Source organism: Nuphar pumila, chromosome 9, assembly GCF_984573655.1.
Source record: "Nuphar pumila chromosome 9, dmNupPumi1.hap1.1, whole genome shotgun sequence".
NCBI classification, from domain to species: domain Eukaryota; kingdom Viridiplantae; phylum Streptophyta; class Magnoliopsida; order Nymphaeales; family Nymphaeaceae; genus Nuphar; species Nuphar pumila.
The window spans coordinates 107,010,799-107,029,451 of NC_143257.1; the positions used below are offsets into that span (position 1 = coordinate 107,010,799).

General features: G+C 39.4%; 1 protein-coding gene across 2 annotated transcripts in view; it reads left to right on the forward strand.

The window, feature by feature from the left end:
• Positions 1-18,653, forward strand: part of LOC149828809 (uncharacterized) — an 86,903-nt gene that overhangs the window by 34,890 nt on the left and 33,360 nt on the right. Inside the window, exon 6 of one of the 2 annotated variants that reach the window (XM_090017737.1) lies at positions 16,431-16,620. The exons of the other annotated variant lie outside the window; for it this stretch is intronic. Within the exon in view, the coding sequence (XP_089873863.1) occupies positions 16,431-16,524 (94 nt within the window). The 3' untranslated portion in view covers positions 16,525-16,620. Of the gene's footprint in view, positions 1-16,430; positions 16,621-18,653 lie in introns of those variants that run through there. 2 annotated transcript variants of the gene reach the window in all.

Here is an 18,653-nt window from a genome sequence, read left to right on the forward strand (position 1 = left end):
TGTATATGCTGATATGTGATGTTTCATGAATATACTGTATGCAAGGATGTTGATTATTTGTGTATGATGGCATATGAGACTACATGTTAAAACATGAGAGTTAAGCATGATGTTTGGGTCACGTAATATGCATAAGTATGCATGTGTTGTTTTAAGAAATTCATGGTTCATGCTAAATTGAAATGAGTCTCATGCATCATGGAGTGTGGTATGTAGCATGTGATATATTGTAAGTCAAGTGAGACATGCATACATGGGGCTCGAATGTGAGCCAGGTTCGATGAAACCAAGGGGGTATTTATAAGTACCTAGTCCAGCTATAATAAACATGCTTATATACACACACTTTAACTAGACTCTTTGGTGCTTCTTATAAGAGAATATATACCTTGAGTTAGGTTCAAATGAGTTATGTTATGATACCTCAGTGACGTAGGGGGTGTGAGTTCACCACAAGAAAAACGTCAATTAGCGACGGATCTTAGCGACAAAAATTTTCCCTCGCACCTTTGCGACGGATGTAGCGACAAAAACTTATCTGTCGCTAAGATTTATAATATTGACGGAGAACCTTTAGTCACTAAATCCGTCACTACGTTGCGGCGGCTTAGCGGCGACCCATTTTTGTCGTAACATACGTGACGATTAGCGACAGATAGGGCGACAGATGGTTTTCTGTCGCTACTTAGCGACGACGTTTGCGACAGAAATCTTCCGTCGCTATCTGGTCATCTAAATTTACGATGGAGTTGCGACGGAATTAAGCCGTCGCCAAATTCGTCGCTATTTCTTGCGTAAATCCCTAATCAGAGCCCCTTTTCCTCTTTCCTGTTTAGTCTCTCTCGCCCGGCCGACGCAACCCTCCGCCGCCCGACGCCATCCTTCGCCGCCCGACGCACTCCCCGGCCCGCCGGCCGTCGCCTGTCGATCCCCGGTCGCCCGCCCGGCCCGTCGCCCCCCATTCAGCCCGTCCCATCTTCCCACGTTCTGCCGCCCGACGCACTCCCCGGCCCACCGGCCACCGCCCGTCGCTCCTCGGTCCGCTGCCCGGCCCGTCTCCTCCTCGGTCCGCCGCCTGTCGCCCCATGCCCGCCGCAGGTAAATCCTAGTTTTTTTTTACCTGCGGCAGGGGGGGCGCCTTCCCTGCGTTTTGTTTTTTTCAGCAGGGATTCAACCCCCCTGCCTAGTTTGTTTTTTCCAGTAGGGGGTCGACCCCCCTGCCTAGTTTATTTTTACCGGCAGGGGGGGTCGACCTCCTGCCTTGTTTTATTTTTTTCGGCAGGGGGTCGACCCCCCTGCCTTGTTGTTCAATTCGGGCAGGGGGTCGCCCTCCTACCACTCATTTTTTTCCTGGTAGGGGGTCGACCCCCCTGCCTCGTTGCCACTTTTTTTTTTCTGGCAGAGGGGGCGACCCCTCCATGGTTTTTTTTCCGGCAGGGGGGGCGACCCCTCCCTGTTTTTTTTTCGGTAGAAGGTCGACCCCCCTACCTCATTTTATTCGGGTAGGGGGTCGCCCCCCTGCTTTTCCGGCAGGGGGTCGCCTTCCTGCCACTCATTTTTTTTCTTGGTAGGTGATCATGCATATAATTCAGGGTTTATTAACATTTAAATATGCATGATTTTATAAAATAATGTTTCAAAAACCCAATTTTATGTTAGTTTTTGAGTAAATGTGCTAAAATGATTTAAAATTAGAAAATGCATGAAAAATAGTTTTATTTTACCTATTTTAGTTTTTGTAGTTGGTTTTAGTTTTTATTAAAAGAAAAAAATAAAAAAATTGGAGAAAAATAGTTTTATATTAATTTTAAGTGTTTGTGTTTTTTAGAAAAGAAAAAAAAATATATATAGTAGATTAGTTTTTGAAGTTTCTTTTATAAATACTTTTGTTTTTGAAAATTTTCATAATTAACCGATTCATACGGTTTTCTTTACTTTTGAAAAAATAAAAAAATAATAATAAAAACAAACCATTTTGTGGTTTGTAATTTTTGAAATTAATGGAAAACTGAAAAAAAAAATATAAATAAATAATAATAATACAAACCGGTTGGAACCGGTTTGTATTTCTAAAAAGAAGGAAAATTGAAAACCAAACCGGCTGGAACCGGTTTGGAAGTTTTGAAACCGAATAACTTTTGTTATAAACCGGTTTGAACCATTTTAAAAACCCCAAAACAGAATTGATCGGGGCTCCATTTTTGTGCGCCAAAATTTTTCTTTTCCCCCTCTGCTTTTCACCTTTTCCTTCCGTTTCCCAGTTGCCGGATTCCTTCTACTTCTTCTTCTTCTTCTTCTTCTTCTTCTTCTTCCAGCAGCAACAAATATTCTTCATCCGGTGGCAAGGAGTTCTTCAATCGATTGCAGCGCACGAGTTGGAAGCCATCTTCTCCCTCATTTCCTGGATTGCACGAGATTGGAGCAGAAGCGATTACGTGACACGATGTACGAAGAATAAAGCTTCTTTTTGCTTTTATTTTTAGAATTAGAAATTTAATTGAGTTGTAAATATTGCACTTTACGCCCTCTGCGAAGGGTATTCATTTGTTGTAATAGTTAGTTGATTTTATATTTCTTGAACATTTTATATTTCAAATATTTCGGCAATAAAGATTAGTTTAGATTTGTGTACTTGAATACGATATATTCCCGTTCCCTGAGTTCGACCCGGTCTCATCCACTAGTGAGAACCAGTTTTTATTATTTGATGTCTGGTTTTCACATGTTTTTCACATAAAAATCTTTTCAAAATTACAACGATTTAAAAGAAGACATCAGTAGGGGGTCGACCCCCCTGCCTCGTTGCCACTTTTTTTTTTTTCGGCAGGGGGGCGACCCCTCCATGGTTTTTTTTTCTGACAGGGGGTCGCCCCCGTGCCTCATTTTTTTATTCGGGCAGGGGGTCGCCCTCTACCTCTTTTTTTTTTCTGGCAGGGCGGCCGACCTCTGCCTCATTTGTTTTTTCGGCAGGGGTCGCCCCCATGCCTCGTTTTTTTATTTGGGAGAGGGTCGCCTCCCTGTCGTTTTTTTATTCGGGCAAGGGGGCGACCTTGCCTCAGTTTTTTTTTTCGGCAGAGAGTGACTTCATTTTAACAGAGTGTCTCTTGTAGATTTCTTAAAGGAACCGGCTTGTGCCCCGCCACCCGTATTAAGTAATTGACAAAAATAATGCAAATCGGGTAAATACTCGTGATGAGTAAGTGATGAAAGTGCATCACATGTTATTTAATTTATTGGATGCAACACTTTACTGTTCACACACTCACTTAGTTGTTGATATCTAGGACTGCTTTGTTGGAGCTTGGAGATCATGCTGAGCATGATTTTAATGTATGCGAATAGAAGTGTTCTTATTTTTGGAGTAGGGATTCCATGCTAGGCATGGTAGTAGTTAGCGAGATATTGAAGTGTGTTTGCTGCAGGTACATGTTTGACATTTTTTTGATATAAATGATTTTCATGTATTGCAATGTTTGATGTGATTGTATCCATGCTTGCATGTAGTTACTTTCAATTTAATTATGACTTCCATGTGAAATTGTATAATGAAAGTATGCTTCAAATTAATGTATCGTGTTATAAATAGTTTGCACATGAAAATATTAAGTTATCAATGCATGCATCATAATTCTTGTGATTGTATGACATCATATATTGCATGATAAATTTGATATTTTTTTTATCATAACATTCTGATAGTTCTATTTTAATTGGTTAAGATACTATTCGTAACATCATACGACAAAATGACTGCAAACCGTGAATGGATGTACCGTAGGATAGTTTTTGGAGTGGTTGAAAGAGTTGGTAAGGACGCTCACATAAATTGTGTACTTGTAAACAACACTAAGTTACTTAATTGGTCGTGATGACAACCATTGTTTATGTTTGTATGTAGGTCCGCCATGGTGATGTTAAAGATCAAGGAATATGTGATTTACAAAATGGTCCAACCAAAATTGTGCAAAGTTACAACGGGTACATCGTAAATTGTTATTGATTCCATATAAAAGACTATGATATAAACAAATCAACGATGAATAGTGGTGTGTGTCTCAAGGGTAACAACTACGGTGAAAATGAACATGATTACTACGATGTTATAGAAGAAATAATGGAGTTGACTTAGGCATAAATAATATGGTAACTTTATTCAAGTGTCATTGGTTTGATCCAACTGCAACAAGAGTCGACAAAGCCTCATGCATTATGGAAGTGAATCATAAATCAAGGTTTGAAACATATGAACCATTCATATTAGCCTCGCAAGCTCAACAAGTTTATTATACTTCATATCCGAGTACAAAAAAGTCAGATAGAAATGAATGGTGGGTAGTTTGTAAGGTGAAGTCCAAATTATACCCTGAGTATGATCATTTACAAGAAGACAAGTTAACTAAAGAGAGTGATTACTATCAATTAGATGATATCTATGACTTCTCTTATGGTCACGATGTTGCGCATGATATGCATGTCATATCGCCATTGGTCGATGAAACATTCATAGAAGAATGTGATCCAAATGATATACCAAGTGGATGGGCATACAATGAAGAAGAAGATAAAGAAGAAGAAGAAGAAAAAAAATATGAAAGTCAAACAAGTGATGAGGAAGAATTATCGAGCTAGTGAGCAAAATCTTTTAATACAAACCTCTATTTGAATGTATTATTGCAATACTTGATTTGAATGTTTTGAATGTATTATTGCAATACTTGATGTGAATGATTTGAATGTTTTGAATGTATAGAAATGTATTGCAATGATTTGAATGTTTTGAATGTATTATTGCAATACTTGATTTGAATGTTTTGAATGTATTATTGCAATACATGATGTGAATGATTTGAATGTTTTGAATGTATTATTGCAATACTTGATGTGAAACAATTTGAATGTATTGCATGACATTGTTTATTTGTTAGAATATGGTTCGTGGATGTTACAGTGGTCGTTCATCTAGTGGTAGCCAGGCTTAACCTTCATCTTCACGGGTTCCTTTGATAGGTATATCATTTAACTAATTAGATACTTGATTAGTTGAAATATGCATTCTGAGAATTTCTAACGTATTTTTTTACAGATGATGTTTCGCCTGTATATGACCCACCTACACCAGTTGATCATGCAAGTCAGGAGCCAACACAGGATGCATGGTCTTCTCAGTGTGGCACAAGAAGACTCATTCAAATAGTATATATTGATAATCGACCGTAAGTATTTCGTTTTTACTTATTGCATATCTTATAAATATTGTATATTGATATTTACTATGTACCAATTCATGTATAGCACGAGGTTTGAGCCACAAGAAGTAGTACGCGAAATTAAAAATTCACTACTTCAACATCTACCAGGACCGGTCGCTCAATGAAAAGAGTATCCAAAAGAGGTGATAGACAGATTGTGGTCCTCATTCACGGTATACAGTTGTTTGTCATAGTTAATGTGTTTCATATTTAATTTTTTGTTATAGTCATGTCTACTAACTTTCTGAAAATATTTGTAGGCTTCGAATCGCTTCGCGAATACGGTGGAGGAACATGATGCAAGGAAGATATGGCAGAAGGTGGCTGCCAATCGATTTGCAGACATGCTGCACAATATGAAGACTGCAGCAAGAAAATCATCTGGCGGGATAGATGATCCACTGCAGTGGAAGGGCCATGAACCTTTTACTATCAGGTCAGATGTTTGGGATACAATGTGCAACAAGTGGGCTGGGGATGCATTTCGAAACCGCTCAGCGAAGGCTCCACAAAATCGAACGAAAATGCCCGAAGCCCATCTACACACAGGTGGATCTAGGACTTTTGGGAGCCACCAGAAGAAAATGGTAACTCATCAATATATATTGTCAATTTTATAAGTATTGTTGCAAACCTGTTAACTAAATCTTTTATCATTTCACTTCGCAGGAAGCAGAAAAAGGAGACATTGTGCCATACAAGAATGTGTTTGTTGAAACACGTAAACGTAAGACCACGGGAGAGTTCGTATCAGAGAAGGTGAGAACGACAACTATATGTATTTATTTTATTAATAAATATTATAAATAGACAAGTTACTATGAATTAAGTTATCATAAACATTGTAATTCTTAATTATTAATTCATATTCTAATCATTACATTGTAGGAGTCAAACGAGCAACAAATGATACAGCGATATGGCGATGACTGCACTCAGCATCCGCCTTTTGATCCTACAGTATGGGTGACTGCAACCGGTGAACCCAAAAAGAGTCGTGTGTTCGGGTTTGGGAGTAACATGAACACTACACCAGTCGTTACCTTCTGCAGTCCGGGCCCACACAGTTCTCCCGCCAGCATTAACTCTCAACGTCCTAATAACCCTGCTATGTTTTGGGATGGTGTCTGTCAGTGTCTTGAGGACAAAATGCAATACTTTTTAAATGAAGTCATTCCCAACATTGTCCGTAATGAGTTGTGCAACTTTTTTCATAACAGAGGAACTTCGTCTGCATTCAACATGAGCTCTGGTGCTTGTCAGGTATAAAGTTTTTTTACTACCTTATAACACATATGACCACGATAGAATCATATATAAAGTTTTTTTTTACTGTTTTATAACATGTATGAGCATGATAGAATCATGTATAAAGTTTTTTTACTGCCTTAGAACACATATGAGCATGATAGAATCACGTATGAAGTTTTTTTACTGCCTTATAACACATATGAGCATGATAGAATCACATATAAAGTTTTTTTACTGCCTTAGAACACATATGAGCATGATAGAAACACGTATGAAGTTTTTTTATTGCTTTATAACACATATGAGCGTGATAGAATCATGTATAAAGTTTTTTTACTGCCTTAGAACACATATGAGCATGATAGAATCACATATAAAGTTTTTTTAATGCCTTAGAGCACATATGAGCATGATAAAAACACGTATGAAGTTTTTTTACTGCCTTATAACACATATGAGCACGATAGAATCACATATAAAGTTTTTTTTACTGCTTTATAACACATATGAGCATGATAGAATCATGTATAAAGTTTTTTTACTGCCTTAGAACACATATGAGCATGATAGAATCACATATAGAGTATAATTTATTTCAGTATATTTTGTTTATCACTACTGACATTTCTTTTCTTGTGTAGGTTGCTGACGATAATCAGCGTAGTGGAGTTGAAGGGACAGATCGAGACACTGAACAAGAGGACACACAAAATCTTGGTGATGATTAGATTTTTGTATTGAATTTGTTCTACCTTTTTTTTGTTTAAAAACTGTAAATGTTGAATTGTAAATGATTAGAACTTGCAAATTTTATAGTGGATCGATTAATTGTTTCAGTTTCCTTTTATATGTATTTTGATGTATACTTTGTTTTTTATTCACAGGAAATATAAATTGTACAGGAAATATAAATTGTATCACGAGAAATTTTTTCTCGATATTTAATTTTCAAATATTTTTTTTCTTTTTTGGCGATGGATTAGCGACGTATATATCCATCGTTACAGGCATTGAATTTAGCGACGGATTAGCGACAGGTAGAAATCTGTCGCAAAATGAGACCTCCACAGAGTAACGACGACTTTGCGACGAATTTTGGCATTCGTTAATCCATCGCAAGTTAGCGACGAAACATGTGACATATATATTTCGTCGCTAATTAGCGTCAAAAAATTCATGATGGAAGCTATCCGACGCTAATCTGTCGCTAAACTGTTTAGCCACGGATTAGCGATGGATTTAGGTCGTCGCTAATCCACAGATTTCTTGTAGTGGTTCATGCCTTGTGAGGCAAAGGTTTAAGCTGCCCATAGTGAAGCTTAAGACTATTGAGCTTGATATTGAATGTACCCAGTGTTGTAGTTGAACCAAATATAATTAACACTTAATAGCTCATTTATTTCAATAGCCTATTTTGGACAGGGTAGAAAGTACATACGCTGATTGACATGTTTTGAGGGCATATATACTTCTTAGACCCGAGTCGTTAATGTAAGAGGTTGGGGCTATCAATTCATCTTAGGTAGGCAGTCAGGCTCTAAAGAGTAGAAATCAATTCTCTAGACCACTGTTAAGTCTATTTCGGTTAAAGAGCGCTTCAGTTGATGTTTGACTTGACTCTTCAAATTGATGGGTTAATTAAAATGCATAGCATTATAAACTCTCATATGATTGCTGAGTTAAGATTAGGTCCTAGATGTGTACCCCTCAGGATAGAAAAGGGAAACAATGCATTAGATTAGTTTTACAAGTGTTTAAATGATTAATTGAATATTAACATAAAATTCTATGCATGTCATGAAAATTTTTTAGTTCATACATATGTTGGCATATATGGATCTATTTTACTATGATCTTGATTACTAATGATACGATGCAGGTTCGTTACTTGATGGTAAGAATGATTATTGTGTAATCCTGCATGAATAAATTATCATTGTTGTGGTCATTAACTTTATTGTATTTATATGCTATGAAATGCTATGATTTGTTGCATTGAGAAAGATGTATGTTTTATGTATTTGTGTTTTTTTCATGCGTATGTATAAAGTGTTTTCCTACTGAGGCTATGGTACTGAGGCTATGGCTAATGCCTTTACTTTTAATATTTCATATAACGAAAAAGCTGAAGGATGATGACAGGAGGCTCAGGGTAGCGCCAAGAGGGTCACACTCTTTTAGGTTGATGGATGGATTGTATCATTTTATTTACTTTATTATTTCATTAAGTCTTGTAAAGTCTGATATTTGGAAGACTAGTATTTGATTTATTGCAATTCAAACGATGATTCGATTCAGTTATTCTAGTCTTATACATGGGAGTTGTAAACTGTAACCCGCCCAAGGCTTGAACCATACTTAAAAAAAAGTTTTTGTTGTTTTCTTAAAATTGTGTTAAGAAAATAAAAAAAAAGTCTCCAAATTTTTTATTTCAAAAAATTTCCCGTTGGTTGGCCAAATCCCCACAAGGACAATTGTTCTAAAAATGTGTACCCTGTTTGAATCAGGTCAATGTGTATTGGACCATCTGATCGAAGATATATCAGGTGCCTTCTGTCCTCAAGATTGATGGCAGCAAGAGGTCCATGGGCTGAATGCACACTTCAATGGACCTTTGCACTGACAACCAACAACCTTCATCACAGCCAATGGCTTCACAAACTTAACTTCACCATCAGAGTTATTTTGAAAGAAAACAATTCTACTCCACTACAAAAGCTGTTTCACCCATTGATTAGAAAAACTTAATTCACTTTTTTTTTTTTCAAAGGCAAGCTGGGGTTAGGCAGATCCCTACCAGTTACACAACGATACCATTGGGATTTAAACTTGCAACGTGCAGTAGCTGTTCCTACCAGACAAGCAGAGGCTTCACTTGCTCCATTGACAATCTTGGGCCCTTCCTTACAAGAAATGAAATAAGATAACCATATTGAAGAAAGTAGATACAATGATTAGGCCCCAACCGTGTAGTCCCCCCCGCACCCCCAAGGAGGAGACCCATGCTTGCCTCCCTATTCAAAAAGGCCCAACACCTATAAGGTGGCCGATCATACAATCATGTCTCTCCACGTTCACTGTCTAAATGTGGGTTTGGAGAAGATGTCCTTGCTCTTCTTTTTTTTTGTCTAGGCCTTTCAGTTGGTAAAAACCCTTGAAGTCCCCTCTGCCCACTGAAGAGTACACCTACTTTTTTTTGGACAAAGAAAGCTGGGTTAGGCAGACCCCTTGCCAGTTATACAACTATAGCATTGGGATTTGAACGACGGGCACTAACTGCTCCTGCCAGACAAGGGGAGTCCCTATTGGTAAAGAGTACACCTAACTTTGACCCTGCAGCAAAAGACACTAGCTCTGGGTTTCAAACTTGTGACATTTACAAGTGACCCTTACCACAGATGAGGGACGCCAATTGCGGGCTATCCTTGCTCCGATTTTCAGTAAGCATAATATATAAATATATGTCTTATGAAGGTAGAGGTGATGATTTAGACTGAACGTAACCCTAAGGCTATGTCAGTTTTTTGCACCAATTGAGGTTCCCCCTCTATTGCGACGGTAAATTCACCATTGAAGCCTTCTCAAGTTGGCAATTTTTAAACCAACGGGGGCTCCACTTGTCTGGTCCCAATGGTATAGTTGTATAACTGGTAGGGGTCTAACTAACCCCTGCTGGACTTTCAAAAAAAAAAAAAGTTGGTGTCAATTAAGACCAATGTTAGCAGAATTGGTTTGAATCAGCTGGTCCGAATGAAATCAGCACTTCACCTATTCAATTGAAAATCAACCTGGAATATCTAAAGTTTTCCAATGAGTTTTTTCTTTCTTTCTTTTTTGGATGAACAAGTGGGGGTTAGGCAAACCCCTACCAGTTAATTTCAACAAAACTGTATAAAAAGTGAGCTAGAAGCTCTTATAATTGCCCTTTGGAAGGGTGCCAATCAGGTGGCTTGTTCTTCCATTGACGTATTCCAGCTGAAGAAGCCAGTCTGGACAAAAAATTAACTACTGAATTGCATTGAGACTTGGCTAGAAAATTTCTAAATCTGTTGAACCTGTACAAAGACGATAGAATATGCTACGGTATTAAACCGGGCCTTAACTGCAATTTTCATAATTTTAGTCATCTCACTGAGCCCATGCCTGACCCAAACCCTAACATTCCATGACATGAGTTTCATTGTTGAACTAATTTTCTGACCTGTGTTTTTCAACCCGATTTGGTTCTTCAAGTCTCCAAATTGAGTTTTGAGTCTAGCACCACTCAGCTCTCTGCATTACACTTTCAAATTTCCTCTTTTACCGATCTGCCATTTTGTTTGATGGACCGGTCTCTCAATGATCATCAACTTGCTCGTGCCACCCACCCCATGGGGTTTTGGCGTAGTGAAGTGAGGCCTAGGCTGTCAAATGGGCAGGCGAGGTTCAATTCCTGAGAGTGTCAAACTCCTTTGTGCAAGCCGACCTTCAACATAGGCCTTGGGGGTGAGGATCCTAGCTTCAGAGTTTTACGTCTCTGCAACTGCCACCGATACAGTTGTACTGTCCCACCAAAGTGAAACTCAGGAACTCAAGGACTGTTAGGAAAACCGCGAGCAAGAAACAACCGAAGGAAACAAAACACATCAACACAGATTTACGTGGAAAAACCTCTCCTCAAATCAGAGAGAGAAAAAACCCACGGTCGTCCAGAGGAAAAACTTTATTGCTCTTTTCCGACTGATACAAGAGAGAAAGAAAAGAAAGAATTTATACAAGGCAAGGGTGACAACCCTAAACCTAAACAAGTCGGGTCTGATTCATAAGAAACCGAGTCTCAAACATAAGCCTAAAAAAAAACTCTTTCGGAGGGCGCCTCCCCCTTACCCCCCCCCGCCAGGGGCGCCCTCTTTGGACCCCCCGCCCGCTGAATGCGCTGGGGGGAGCCCCCGGACCCCCCTTTTTGCAAGGGCAAAAACTCTGAATCAGACTCTAGAACTCATCAATCTCCCACTTAGAGACTGATACAAAAAAAAGTCCATCTATCTTGTCCCCACAGTTATACATGAATGCGTCAAACTTCTCATACCATTGCCTAGGGGCTTGTTTTAGGCCATATAAACTCTTCTTTAGTTTGTACACCAAGTCTTCTTTCTTCGGTGCCTTGAACCCTTCCGGCTGCACCATATAGATTTTCTCTTCTAAGTCCTCATGAAGAAAAGCAGTTTTCACGTCCAACTGCTCTAGGTACAAGTTTTCTGCAGCCACAATACCAAGAATTGTCCTGATGGTAGTTAACTTCACCACGGGGGAGAATATCTCAGTATAGTCAATCTCCTCCTTTTACAAGAATCCCTTGACTACCAATCTTGTTGCCATCGGACTCATCTTTCACTTTGTACACCCATTTGTTAAACAAAGTTTTCTTCCCCTTTGGTAATTTGGTTAGCACTCAAGTCTCATTCTTTTGCAAAGACTTGATTTCATCTTGCATTGCTAACTCTCACTTAACCGAATCTTTTACCTGCATTGCCTCAAAAAAGTGTTTTGCCTTACCAGAGTCAGTCAATAGTAAATAGTGTAAAGATGAGGAATACCGAGTCAAAGGTTTAAGTACTCTAACAGATCTCCTTAACTCAGGTGCAGGAGTGACTGACTCTGTGTTAGAGTCTACCTCGACTGTCTCAGAATTCTCAATAGGGGTATTTGTTGAGATTTCCTCAAAATCAATCTCTCTCATCATATATCCCTGTTTTCCTGTCCCCTCTGATTCTACACTGGACCTATCCTTGTAAAACACATTTTCATTAAACATTACATCATTAGTTCTTATTACTTTTCGGTTTTGTTCATCCCAGAAACGATAACCAAAGTAATTAGAACCATATCCAATGAAATAACATTGTCGGGCCTTAACATCTAGCTTATCCCTATTCTCAGAATCAATGTGCACATAAGAAACACAACCGAAAATTCTTAAATGAGATAGATTTACCTTCTTTCCCATCCATTCTTCTTCTGGCAGTTTTAGATCCAACGGGACTGAGGGACCTCAGTTGATTAGATAGGCTGCCATATTGATAGCATCTCCCCAGAATGCCTTGGGCAAACTCGCGTGTAGTCTTATGCTCCTCACATGCTCATTGAGAGTTCTATTCATCCTCTCAACAACTCTATTCTGTTATGGTCGGTTTGGAACAGTCTGACTCATTTTAATTCCATTCACCGCACAAAATGCTTTGAACTCTGCACTGTCATACTCCCCTCCATTGTCAGACCATAGGTTCTTCACTTTCAGCCCAGTCTAATTTTCCACCTCTATTTTTCACTTCTTAAAAGTGACAAAAACATCAAATTTTTTTCTTCAAAAAATAAACCCATACCTTTCTAGTGGAATCATCAATGAAGGTCACATAGTATCGTGAGCCTCCAAAGAAACAAACAGGGGCTGGTCCCCAAACATCAGTGTGCACCAACTCAAATTTTTTTGCCCTCGGTTCTCTTCCGATCTTTGAGAAACCGACATGTTTCTGTTTTCCTAACACACAATCTTCACAGAAACCAGTGTGTACAAACTTCAAATCTAGCAATAGTCCCTTTGATGCTAACACCTTCATCCCTTTCTCGCTCAGGGGTCCGAGTCTACAATGCCATAACTTAGCATCTTCTTCTGAACTCACCAAAACAACAATATCTCAGTTGTTATCAGTCATGTACAGGGTCCCCAATTTTCTTCCCTGTGCAACAACCAAGATTTCTTTCACAATTTTTCAGGAATCATGTTCAAATACCGTTTTATACCCGACACTATCTAACTGACCTATTGAAATCAGATTTCTCTTTAGGACGGGTATATAACAAACATTATGTAACATCCATTTGGACCTACTAGCAGTCCTAATATGCACGTCACCCCTGCCCATGATATCTAACTGCTCATCATCGGCTAGGTAAACCTTACCGAGCTTTTTGGCCACAAAATTGTGCATAAGCTCTTTGCATGGAGTGGAGTGGAAAAAGACACCTGAGTCTAGGATCCATGACTCAATCGGACTGTCCACGCTCAAGATCAGAGCGTCTTCAAAACATGTAGTTTCTTCAGCCGTCGCATTTACAGACTGATTATTGTCCTGGTTCTTTTTCTTCTTAGGGGCTTTGCAATCTCGCTTTAGATGACCCTTCTTATCGTAGTTCCAACACACAAGGTCACCACGAGGTCTCGACTTACTCCTTCCTTTCGACCTTGACTTGCCACGGTTTGAACTCTGGCCCCGTTGGAAGTTCTTCCCTCTGCCTTCGAAACTCAAAGCAGCGCCTGCGGATTCTCCCAACTCCTTTCTCCGAATATTCTCACTGAGAATCATATCTCGAATTTCTAAAAGTTTCAACTTCTTCTGGCCAGACAAACTGCTCACCGCAGTTACCGTCGCACCCCAACTCTCGGGTAAAGAGGAGAGTAGAATGAGGGCTTTTACCTCATTATCAAAATTGATGCTTACCGAACTCAACTGGCTCGTGATGATGTTGAACTCATTGATATGATCGGTCATAGAAGCACCCTCAGCCATCTTCATATTGAACAACCGCCGCATTAGATACACTTTGTTAGAGGTGGATGGCTTCTCGTACATGTTTGATAGGGCTACCATCAAATCCGTCGTCGTTCTCTCATTCACAATATGTTAAACGCAACATTACAAGACAGTGTGAGGCGAATCACACCTAGGGCTTGCCGATCCAACAACTCCCATTCATCTTCTCCCATCGTTTTCGGTTTCTTTCCTGATAGGGGCTGATACAGTTTCTTCTGATACAACAGATCCTCGATCTGCATCTTCCAAAAACCGAAATCCTTGCCGTCGAACCGATCGATCTTTACCTTTCCCTCTTCCATTCTTGCTTTGACGAATTTCTCTCTGTTTTTAAGAGATTGCAGTACGGTCAATATTCACGTACTCACAGACCACTTCGACTCAAGGCCACAAAACGACGAAAATTCACGTTCTACTGTCGAAGAGTGTTTCTCACGAGAAAAGAAATTTGAACCTCGCTCTGAAATCAGTTGTTAGAAAAACCGCGAGCAAAAAACAACCGAAGGAAACAAAACATAACATAACAAGAACACACAGATTTACGTGGAAAAACCTCCCCTCAAATCCGAGAGAGAAAAAAACTACGACCGCCCAGAGGAAAAACTTTATTGCTTTTTTCCGACTGATACAAGAGAGAAAAAAAAAAGAATTTATACAAGTCAAGGGCGACAACCCTAAACCTAAACAAGTTGAGTCTGATCCATAAGAAACCGAGTCTCAAACATAAGCAAAAAGAAAAAATCTTCCAGAGGTACTGCCCTCCTACGACCCCCCACCAGGGGTGGCCTCCCCTAACCCCCGCCCGCTGAATGCACCGGGGGGAGCTCCCGGACCCCCCTTTCTGTAAGGGCAAAAACTCTGAATCAGGCTCCACAACTCATCAAGGACCTCAAGTCTTGCTTTGGTGGGACATCCATGTCCCTTGTTTGATGCAGGGCATGGAGCCCATGATACAATAGACCATCGTGTCCCCCCTATCAAAGGTCACCTAAAAGAACAACAGATGAGGGGCAAAATTTTCTGAGTTCTAGCAAGTGCAATTAACTTTGCATCCAAATCCGATCACACTTGCAAGTGGTCTATTTGCATTGCAGAGCAAATGCAAATATCCAATATTGGTTTTGCTGGCATCTGAACATCACGAGTACAACTGGCCTGATAATACCAGAGATTAACCACCATGGTTACATAGTCAACCTTTTCTTCGATGCTCATTAGTTAATTAAGCCATTGATACTATAAAAAAAAGCAGCCCTTATAAAATGGAATGCCTTAAATGCTAGTGCTTGTATTAAATCTGGGAATATGAAGATTGGACAAATGACCGGACCATTAATCATTAAGTAACATTCAGATGATTATAAGGATTATATTTTCATACAAATACCGCAAAGTAATGGTCATCAAGGTGAGGGTGATTACCAAAACCAGTTTATACCCTTATGAATGGCGGGATCTACCCTATGAGGATGAGGTTGAGAAGAGATGAAGCTGGATATTTTGTAAGATATCAACAGATTGCAGCTGTCCCCAAAAAACCTTTGAAGGAATGCTTATAACAGCTTAAAAGATGGGCATCGAATGTTTAGGTTAGAATTTGGACAGCAGAAATGACTCCATGGTTGTCATTATCCTGTCTGCTGCTAAGCTGTTATCAAGAACTATTAGGTTCCATGCTTTCAGATTTCGTGAGGTATCAAAATAGGTCCCAGGTCGTTGGCAACATTCCTGTACTAAAGGCTGTAAAGATAACCAATGAATGAACAAAAAATTTAGAAGATTAAGCTAGCTAGCATTAATAATGCATTTGCAGGGAAGCAACTACCACAACAATCAACAAAACTAGCATTACCAGTAATAATGAAATCTCATTTATCATGGCTATGCTAATTAGACCAACATAAATTCTGATATCAAAATATGAAGGTAGAGTTTTTAATATTACATAAAAGGTAGAAATCCAAATTACACTGACAAGATAACCAATCCATAGAAAATCCAACTAAACCGACCATTCATGAAATTGCAAATAAAACATATCCAAATGTGCAAAAAAAGAGAAGCACTATTACTGCTAGTCATCGTGTTTCTGTTATGCACAAAGATGCTATAAGATGCATAGAGCATTCAAAGAAGCAAGGTGGTAAGGTTGATCACTAAAGCATACAGGTTTACAGCTTCATTTGATTAGGAATTTTACTTTGCTGATTGACCTGATTTTTCTTTGAATCAGATGGAGCATTCATTTGATTAGGAAGTTTACTTTGCTGCTTGACCTGCTTTTTCTTTGAATCAGATGGGGCATTCATTTGATTAGGAATTTTACTTTGCTGCCTGACCTGCTTTTTCTTTGAATCAGATTTGTCCAAGCTAGTGTTTGCATCTTGAGCTCTGAAGCTGACTTTCACGGCTCCCACTTTTTGGAACATTTGATTGTCGTGTGTTTCTTTTGAATTGTTTCCCTTTAGTCTTATCAGTAGCCTTATTACCATGGAACTTCTGACTACCTGAAAAATCCCGTGTATAGTTTCTGAACGCACAGACTGCTTTTCTTGCTGAGTTTCAGGAAATGCAGTTCTGAGCTTATCAGCGTTGTACACATTGACTGGTTGCACTAGGTCACCTGATACACCTTGTGGTGCTGGTCCTGCACCATTTGGCAATGTTGGACCTCCAGCCAACAGGCTTGCCCATAACCATACAGTCTTTGCAGCAGCAAGAAGGGGAGCAGAAACATTCGGAAGCTGTGCTAGTAGAATATTATATCTTCTCATGAGTAATTGGTGGAGCGCATTTGAGAAGTCCCGATCCTCAGAAATCAACAGAAAATTTGCAGGGGCAGGATTATCCACTCCCCAGAACGGCATATCCACGAGAATTTTCTTGTCGCTTGCATCTTTAACACCTATAAGCTGCCACGAAGAAAAATTCTACTAAATCAAAATGACTAAACATCAACAAATCGTATAAAAGAAAATCTACAGTAGAACTGAACTGCTAAAGACTAGGACCAAGTAGTGTGGACACCAGCACCTAAGTATACAAAATGTCAGTGGTTTTATGTTAAATATTAACAAAAAAAACTTATCCGCAAAAAACAGCATAGTAGAAACACAGGATAAACGGATGGAGATCCTCGAGGGAAAAAAGGAACATGCAAAAGATGCAACACATATCAGTAAAAGTAAACACAGATAAGATGAGCTATGGTGAACAATACCAAAGGGTCCTGCTCTAGCAGAATCAGGTGCAATACCAGAAAATAGATCTTAATCCACAATCAAAATCAAGTGTATGCTAGAAAAATAGTCAGAGTAAGAAAGAGCTTGAGGACCCAGCAGGGACAAAGACGGGATCATGCCTCATGCATGTATGCTCCAATTTACCATAGGAGGAATCAGATATTGGGTGTTGTCGATGTGCATGAGAATGCCAGTGCACATGCAACAGAAAAGAAGCTCAATGAAGCTAAGGACATTATTTCATAATTCAGCATTAGCAAAGAGAGTGGCTTTTCATCAGACGCCTGCTGTGAGTTGGTCATGCCCCAAAACAGTGGCATCCAGGAAGTACTGTGTGTGCACCAAAAGCAAAATGCAACAAGACTAGCATAATATAAGATCTAGTGAGAGGTTATGGGGCAGCAGTTGGAGCTAAAGTCAAAAGAGAAGAGAAGAGAAGGGAGACAAAATAAAGATATAGCAACAGGAAAACCTGAAGGGCCATATAAATAGGACCCAATCAAAGAATTGCTAGTTAAGCAAGCGTACCATCACAAATATGGGAGAAACCGTAGAGGCAAGGAAAGATCAGATAAGCCAAGGAATATATGACCCAACTTGATAATGAGGTTAAAGCTTGGACTATTTCTTCTCAATATCAAGGCTTTTGGCATTTGAAATAAAATGGTCTCACTGAAACTGAAAGACTAACTCCAAAATCAATCCAAACAACAGAAAGAGAAGAAAACAAAGAACAAAATGGTTACCATCTATGTCACAGGGGCTCGGCCAACTAGGTGCCGCACCCGCGTCGATGCGCTGCGCATGCGGGTGCGGCACCCAGTGCGGTCAACTTGACACACCCAGGGTCATTTATGTCTAACTTTTGGACTATATATATATATATATATATATATATATATATTGCCGCATCCCCGCACCCAAGTTTTTTGAAAGCGCCGCACCCCCACACCTGCACCCATGTGACATAGGTTACCATCTGACTCTCATAACAAGCAGAAAGATAAATTGACAAACTTTCAAATTAACCAACTTTTGTGACATGCTAACGGTCAATCAAAACAAAAGCCAAGAGCAACATCCAAAGGTCAAAAATCATCTAGAATCAAATGTAGATAACCTACTATGTCGAGGTTGGATTCTGTCAATTCTGTTAATGGCTTAGGCTGACCATAAAACACACTTCATTTTCTTAAACGATGAAATCTTATAGGTTTTTTAGTGATTAAAGATCCTCCTTCTGACAAAGAAATTAATCACCAAAATACAGTCACTACCTACACAACCACATCTTCTAACAATCACACGTATCAACCTGACATTCTCCTTGAGGATGTTAG